Below are 8,955 nucleotides of genomic sequence, written 5' to 3'. Positions count from 1 at the left end.
TGTGTACAGCAAGGGACTAGATTTATTGGAAACAGAGGTCATCCCTACATATTATAGTTACCATGAAGCTGTTAAGATTGCTTTTTAATATTAGTAGTAAAATGAGAAGAATAAACAAGTAAATTTCTTAATTTTGTTGATAATTAAACATTTTCATTTATCATGTCTTCATTCTTGCAAAAACGAATATGAATATTATTCCTTCTTAAAAGGGTTGTCAATATTTTGTTGGCTTACCGTACACTTATCAATGATATCATCTGCCATGGACATCACATTGAAAGCAGGTTGTAAAGTTGGTAAAAACCCTTTTCTTAAGGTGATGAGTTAAAGGATTTATGTGTTGTCACTCCTTGCCTTTCAAACCTTAGTATCTTTAAACATCACTCACATCATGACATGTACATGTATTTCGAACTTATAGATCATATTTGAGAAATCTAAAACAATGGTGCACATTTAGAATACTGGATTGATAGGTGGATGGATAACAAGATCATACATCCATGCTTTTTCTTCCCAGATTAAGGATTGTCGACCTGATCCGTATATTGAAGTTGGAACATTCCATGAACCTTGCAAAGTGCTCATTTTTTGACTGGGTTGGAGGAGGAGACAAGGTACGTCACGGTGGAAACCATCACTCTGAAGAAGACACTCAAATCAGAGATCAAGCTTGAACGTGACAATGAGACATGCAAGTATTTAAGTAAAGAAGAGGTTGATATCATATTATATATGGAATATCAAAATGGGAAGGTTAATGATAATGAAAGAATACTAATATCGGGACCCAATGCTGGAATGTTATTCGCTGAAAGATGATTGTTTGGTAGTGATAATGCGTTTTAGTTGAGTAGGTTATTCACTATGATGTAAGTTGTTTGAGTTAATGAAAATTGGAGGGTTATACAGAGATGCCAACCAGTACGATTAAATCATATTTAGTATGATAATAAGAGTGAAATACGATCTTAAAATACAATTTTTCATCTTTTTTCCCCCAAAAAACAAACACGGAATCGCATAGAAACATGTACGAGTAAACCCCTGCAACCCCAACAAAAACTGTGCTTTACAATTTTCTCATTAAATTTTAATGAAAGAGCAAACATATTTCTGAAATTCTACTGGCCCTGGGCTATTTTGAGCAACCCCTGACTGCAGGGGGGGGGGGGGGGGGGCTGTCGATATTTGAAAATGCAAAGGTTAATTTGCATAAATTTTGAATATGCAAATTTCATTTTATTTTCTTTAATATGTATTATATTGTTTTTTATTTCTTATTTTTTCTAGAGGGCTTAAAGCCAGAACTGTCTATGTCCATTTTTTGTGAAATTCAGTTATGTCCACCAAAGAACTGTATATTCATTTCACTTTGTGTCTATTCAGAACTGTCTATTCCCATGTGTCCATTAGCCATTTTACTTTGATGTTCAGACTGTTTCAAGTACATTCATCAAGAATTGCGCAATACTTGCAGTTTTCTACTCATTAAGCAGATAAGATTCCCTATGCAGCTATTTCACTGATTGTGGCCAAGCAACACCATACCATTGCCCGGAAAAAACGTTATGATAAATAAAAAAGACCAATGTGCAACATGTACGAAGTATGACCAGTTGTCTGGAGATCAGAAGGAGAATTTCACGGAAACCCATCTCGTACAAAAAACAGAGGCTCAAGATGCCAAAGCAGTTCCTTGCATCGTGTAAGACAGAAAATCGTTGTGAATAAGATGGAGTGCAAAAGAGGACATGCTTACAACAAGAAATATGCTGATAAATTTGACTTCGGTGCATCATCAGGAAAGAGCAAACATCATGCAACTTGCAAGGAATGTCGCCGAGATTTGTCAATTTTGCATGGCGGTTGTAATGACATTGTTGTTCATTGCAAATCAAAGCAACACATCACTGCTTTCAAGTCTGAATCGTCAGCACGAGAAATAACATCATGGATGTCAACCTCCAAGGATTTTAATATAACTAGAGCTGAGTGCTTATTTACATCATTTTATTTGGAGCACAATATTCTTCTATCAGCTGCAAGTCACATGGGACCATTGTTGAAAAAAGCCTTTCCTAATTCTGAGGAGGTTATGAAGTTTACCAGTGCAAGGACCAAACATCTTGTCTTGTGCGTGAAATGGCCAAAGATAAACAAGGACAGATCGTTTCAGCCATGAAAGCACGGCCAATTGCAATATCAACTGATGGGAGTAATGTCAGCGACAGTAAACCATACCAAATTGTGGCATGCCTCGGGAAGTGTCAGTGCTTGGTTGCCCCAATCATCTAATTGATTCTGCTGCCAAAGATGCGTCATCTGCATTACCATATTCAATTGACTCGCTCCTTATTGATGTGTTCTACTATCTGGAAGCCAGCGTGAACAGGAAATTGAATCTCAAGAAGTTCCAGATGCTCATTGGGAACGAAGTGCAGGCAGTTCTGAAACATGCTTGTACGAGATGGCTGAGCTTGGGCCAATGCTTGCCAAGATTTATCCAACAATGGCAAGCTCTAGTCCTCTTTTTTGAAGGAGAAGTGTCAGCCGAGCAGAAGACGCCTACTCAACAGACAAAGCAGAAGAAGCCTACTCAACAGACCAAGGCTACCAAGAATAGTGTCCAGACTTCACTTGTTCCAAAGAAGCCAACTCCAGCTGTGAAAAATGAACCTGCTCAGGGATCTCAACTGAAGGTAAGGCTAGAAAATGTATTACTACAAGGCATGTACTCCTTTTTATTCCATTTAAATATGGCCATCATTAAAATTACCAGATTTGAATAGATTAACCCTAGCAGTAGAGAGCTTTCTAAATGTTTGAATTAATCAGCTTTTACTCCTCAAATTGGCAACAGTTATTATCATTTTACACTCTAAAATAGTTTGAAAAAAATACGAAAATGGATATTACGTGAACCAAAATGGTAATTGCAAAATTTAATTTAATGTGTAATTAAATTTCATGCTTATAAATAAGTCATCAATAGTGTTGCAGGCATCGCATTAATTTTTTTAAGCTTGTCTTGTCCTGCAGAAAAAGCCTGCTCACCAAACCAAGATGACTGCACAACTCCAAGCATTCTGCATTCCCAAGAAGGTGTCTGCAGATCCACCACATGTGAGCAAACCTGCCAAGTCTCAGACCCAAGTGAGTACAAAAATTGATCATAATTCGTCGCTGTTTTCACGAAGTGACGGTAGTGAAATAAAATTGCATACAGTTTGCGTGACGATTTTCCTCACTACCGTCACTTCGTGAAAATAGGGACGATATATACAGGGTGACAGTTAAATATGTTCCTTTACATCATTTATTTTTTCTTCTTATTTTTAGGTCATTTACTTGTAAGCTCTTTCTCTTCCAATCATCTTCACTCTGCTGTTCAGTTTACAGATATAAAAATGTATTCAATAATGCTAGTCATCTGCCAAGATTTCAAATGTAGTGTATCTTTTTAATTGTAAACTGTGTCAGTAGTCTTGTTTCTTTCTCATATGGTAATCAATAATTTCTCTACCTCCCAGGTTCAACTTCAAACACCACAGCCACAACACAGTAGACCTGCATCTTCAAGCTCTACTACTCGGGAAAAACGACAAATGAGGAAGCTTCGGATACACCTAGAAAAAAGCAGAAGACTGGGAAAGTTGTTGGCAAGGCAACAGGCTCAACAGTGCTCAAGACTGGAACTTCCAGTCATCCCAGTATGATTTCTAGTAAAATGACTGGAAATGAAAAAACAAGATGTGGAGGAAAAAAAGAAACAAGACAGACAGTAAGAGATAAAACAAGACAGGAAAGAATTCTGAATTCATTGCACTCAAACCCAATATCAGCCACAGCATCATTGCATTTCACAAGAAAAATGTCATCTTTCAGACGAGAAGTCCTCTGATACAAAAGCTAAAAGGAATACTAGAAAGTCTACTGCGTGACTTGTACAGCCAATTTGTAGCTCCACAAGCAATCATTGCAGCCACAGACTTGACCCTTCTGGACTACAAGAACAAGGAGAATCTTTGTGAAGAATCTGAAATGGTCATAAAAAGCGCAACAAGAGAAATTGTGAACACTTTAGATGAGTCTGATTGCCATAAGTTCTATGCAGCAGTGCATTCATATTACACCAAGGCATGTGACTACATTGTAAGTAAGTTTCTATTGAAGTCTGATGTTCTCATCCATGTGCAAGTGGCTGACATTGCATATCAGAAGGATGCCAAATTCACTTCTCTAAAGTTCTTCATCAACAAGTTCCCCTGCATGTTGCTTCAGGAAGAAGAAGAAGACAAGCACAGTGCCCTAGATGCTCTGGAGAACCAGTTCCTTATCTATCAAATTGCTCAGCTTCCGGACTTAGTGCAAAATGAGGAATCTACTGACAAGCAGTGGACAAGTATGATGACAGAAAAGAATGTTTCTGGTGAACTGTGCTATGACAGACTTGCAAAAGGGATTCTAACCATACCCCATACCAATGCTGAATGTGAAAGGGTCTTCAGTCAGGTGCGAAAGAACAAAACTGACTTCAGAGGGTCCATGAGCAACGAAACTCTAAAAAGTGTCCTTATTACTAAGGCTCGCCAAACAACACCCTGCTACATGAGGGAATTTGACTCTGATTTTCCAAAGAAAGCTCGTGATGTGCGCTACGCGCACATGATATTCAGTTTTACTTAAATGTTACTAATTGAAAATTCCAAAGTGTTGGCAGCTATGCCAGGCCAAGGTAGTTGCTGGAAAGAGGACTTTTGTCTCTGCTTCTTTTGATTTGCAAAGTGAATGTCGCTGCAACATTACTCTATGCCATCCAGAACACACATCTCAAAGTCATCGCACACAATTTTCTGGAGAGTGGGCATTCCCACGTGGAATGCAATAGCATGCATTCTGCTATTGAAACAGAAAAAAAGAACATCAATGTCTTCACAATGCATGACTGGGTAAAACATTTTCCACAAATTAAGACGTCGGCTTCCATACAAGGTCATAAACATGTGCCATGGAGACTTTTATGATCTGAAAAATCTCTCACAGCAGATCATGAATAACAAACGCCTAGACGAAGATAGACACGTCTTCAACTGGCTACATGTAAAGAGCTTCCAATACAGGAAGGAAGAGCAAAGCACCATCTGCTACCATCTATAACTACTTGTATGACTACAAGAAGATAGATCATCAGTTCCACGTAATCTGGACCTTGTCTACCAAGAGAAGCATTTAAAAAAGCCTAAACCTTAAGAAGAAGGATCTCATCAACTTGTGCAATAGCCTAGCCATTCCTGAAGAGTTCCATGGATGGTATTTGGCACTCCCATTTTTTAAGTTTCTGACATTGACAGGGTCAAAAGGTCATGGCTTCCATGTATGATGTTTGACCAAGTATTATTTATAAGTTAATGGCATTAAACATAACTACTACACTTTGTCAGATTTTATGCTTGCAATCAAACTTTTAAATGCATTTTTACTCAAATGGCATATTTGGACATAGACAGTTGTGGTTTTAAGTCCTCGATCTATTATTTTATTTCTAATGTATTCTTTTGTTCTGGAATACATCAAGTTACTTTGAGAAACGTATCAAAGCAATTTGATATCAATTCATATCTCCCACTTATACATCTATTTACCTGTATTCACATTTCTGCTTGTACATGTATATATGCAATTGTAGCACTTTTTGATGATATGCGCATACTAATTGCTATGTAACACCTGACAGGTGTATCCAAATTCGATGAAAATGGTATCAAAATGTGCATAAGACTTGAGGAAAAGAATCGAAGAACAACAATGTAAAATTCCAAGCGGTTGCGGCGCTATCTCCAAAAATGCGGGGGGGGAGGGGGGGGGGGGGCTCTTACGCCACCCCCCCCCCAAGTACAGTAAGGAGTAAATGACGTTAGCCATATAATTATAAATATGCATTTTTTAAGATGCTTACATATACATGTAAAGTGTTAAAGGGCAAGTTCACCCGAAAATAAGTTGATCTTCATACATGTAAAGTGTTAAAGGAGAAGTCCACCCCAAAAATAAGTTGGTCTTCATAAAAGCAGATAAATGAGAGAAACAAATCAATGAAATTTTGAGGAAAATCAAAAACAAATGAGAAAGTTATAAATTGTTGGAGTTGTAATCAGTGAAGCACAAATTGCAAACTGTGTGACATCACATGCGAGCTCATATCTCATTTGCTTTGTACAAAAAATATTTTGAAAAATTAATTTCCTCAGACGTTGATTAAATGAATACGATAACATTAGCATAAAACCAGTGATCAGTAATAACATCTATCTGAAAGATGAATAAGGGTAATGCTTTTCACCTACTAACAATACTGGTGAAGGTGATAGCAGTAGTAAAGGTAACGGAGACACTGATTATATTTAATATTAGCAGTGACAATGGAAATGTTTCATTCATATTACATTTTTTTATCACCATGTGTAGGTATTGAATATCTTCAAAATTTCTACCATTTCAGAAAACTTGGTTTAGTGAAGACTGGGTCTTGGCGAGTGTCTTTGATATGTTAAGGGAATTGAGGACAAATGATGGTGTAATACCGGAGTTGAAAGATGAGTATGAATATGACATAGTGCTCCGTGAGAAGTTGGTGAAGTCATGGGGGTTAGCCCAGGAAGCCTTAAAAGGTGCCGCAGGAAAATACAAGAAGTATTAGGATATGAATGCTAGAAACAGGAAATTTAATAACGGAGATCAGGGTTTATCTTGCTTCCCACTGATCAGAACAAGTTGTTGCTGAAATGGAAGGGTCCATTCCCTGTGCTGGCGTAAAGTATGACTATGACTACATTGTCAGTGGTGTTCTTAAGAAATATCACATTAATCTTCTCAACAAATAATTTCTCAGGCAGAAGGTTAACTTGTCAGTGGCTGGCTGCTTTGATTTGTGTATAGAGAGTAGGAAGGTGTGTCAAGATTCTGCAGAAGATGCCGAGGATCAGTTTATATTGAAGGTAAATGTGGGTGCTGGGCTTATGCAGTAACATTCAGGAGAAGAATTCCTGATTGCTTATGCGAGTAACAAGTCATTACCATGGGAAGAAAATTACACAATAGAAAAAAAGTGCTTAGCAATAGTACGAGCAATCAAAAAGTTAAAATATTATTTGTATTAAATTGAAGTACACACAGACCACAAACCATTCTTCTATATTCAAGCGAAGAGGTTTGACAATAAGAGAATCATGAGATGGAGCATGATGCTCCAAGATTACAGGTTTCGGCTTGTATCGGTGAAGGTTCAGTATAATGTTACAGCAGATTATATGAGCAGAATGTAAAATGCACTATACTCATGGATTTCTTTTGTCTGTCTACCATTGTAAATTATTGGATGTGTATCACGGTTTAATAACATATTTTGTTAATGTCATTTGTTGAATACATATTGCATTTACCAGGATTATGTAATGTTGAGATTTATTTTATATTGATCTTCCCAGCCACAAATGTATACCCATCAAACTTTCTATGATAGCACATACAAAATTATTATCCTGAGCATATGTTTTGTAGAAATTCATGAAATCCACTACACAAGTTTGATATGAAGAAGAAAATATTACAGCAATATATACGCATTGTAGTTTATGCAAGTGCAGGAATATTACTCACTACATTTTGAACAGAAAAAACAGAAAGAGATGATAATTAGACAGCCACCTTATGTCTCTAAATATATCAGAGAGGGCTTAATGATGCTGAACACAATGGGTTGTGCTCTTTAATGCTGGATAATTGTTTAATTTTGAGTCAAAGACATTGTCTTCAGGTGATGATGTGAACATTTGATAATCTCTACTTTGTATTAACAGGTTATATACAAACTATATGGACATTGACGTATAGCCATGTTATAGGTTTTCAACTTTGTGCAGAATATGTCATACATATTTATACATGGATTGTTTTTATGCTAATTATCCCACAGCATGATATTGTTGTGCTATGTTGGCATTGTTTTTAGCAAAGGTTTTATTCAAAGGTGTTTGTAGACTTATAACCATGCTCAACCTTTTTCATGATATTAACGTTCTGAAGTACGGGTGCTATATAATATCATTTAAAACAAAAAATCAGATTATTGGAAACACGTTTTAGTAATTGCATTTAGAATTGCGTTTAGAATTGCATGTGCAGATTTCAACTCAAATACAAGAGAAATGTAATGTATCTAAGTCTCATGACTTGATAAAAGTAAGAATGTCATATTATTTATTGTACATTATAAAACTTGGTTGATTAAACCATAGGTTGAGAACTGAGATTTCTGGATATACAACTATATGTATATTGACTAGGATTGGTATTTAGTGATATGAGCTATGTTGTGTCATGATCTTCTGATATCATGTAATGGTTGATAAGATGAAGAATGTTATGTTTGACTTTAAAGGTTTACCTTGATAAAGCTTAAATGATAATTTATGTGCAGTAAAAATTGAAACAGTTTGTTCCAAACATTTTCATGAGATATGTAGTAATTGAGTGATTTGTGTATGTCGTACTGTTTTATAAGTATTTATCTAGGAATGTGAGAAGGAAGCTCAGTACCTAGGAATTATTTTTGAAAAGAATATTTTTGTTTATGGTAAAAGTTGTCATGATGACTTTCAATAAGATGATGACTTTAAATAGGAAGAATAGATTTTATTGACAAAAATTAAGGAACATCCAAAGACATAAAAGAGGGAGAACGAGAGCCAGAGGCTGAAAATGGGGAGGGTGAAAGAGTAGAGAAAAGGATCGAGAGACAGAGCAAGAGAAAAAGAGGGAGGCAGAGCAAGAGAGGGAGAGGGTGAAAGAGTAGAAAGAGAGATACAGAAATAGAGCAAGAGAAGGGAAGGGAAACAAAGCAGTAGAAAGGAGAAAGAATTAAGCGAGATGTGAGTAGATAGATATATAGAA

General features: G+C 36.4%; 1 protein-coding gene across 1 annotated transcript; it reads left to right on the top strand.

Annotated features, from left to right (window-relative positions):
- Positions 1–1,296: 1,296 nt before the first annotated feature.
- Positions 1,297–8,519, top strand: LOC115923148. Its single transcript, XM_030983445.1, has 3 exons — positions 1,297–2,705; positions 3,046–3,159; positions 3,537–8,519. The coding sequence occupies exons 1-3, from the start codon at positions 2,259–2,261 to the stop codon at positions 3,720–3,722; spliced, it is 747 nt and encodes a 248-aa protein (XP_030839305.1). The 5' UTR covers positions 1,297–2,258; the 3' UTR covers positions 3,723–8,519.
- Positions 8,520–8,955: the final 436 nt, after the last annotated feature.

Source organism: Strongylocentrotus purpuratus, unplaced genomic scaffold (assembly GCF_000002235.5).
Source record: "Strongylocentrotus purpuratus isolate Spur 01 unplaced genomic scaffold, Spur_5.0 spur5_contig_29, whole genome shotgun sequence".
NCBI classification, from domain to species: Eukaryota; Metazoa; Echinodermata; class Echinoidea; order Camarodonta; family Strongylocentrotidae; genus Strongylocentrotus; species Strongylocentrotus purpuratus.
Note: the sequence above shows the minus strand (reverse complement) of the source record. Positions and strands in the feature narration are given on the sequence as shown.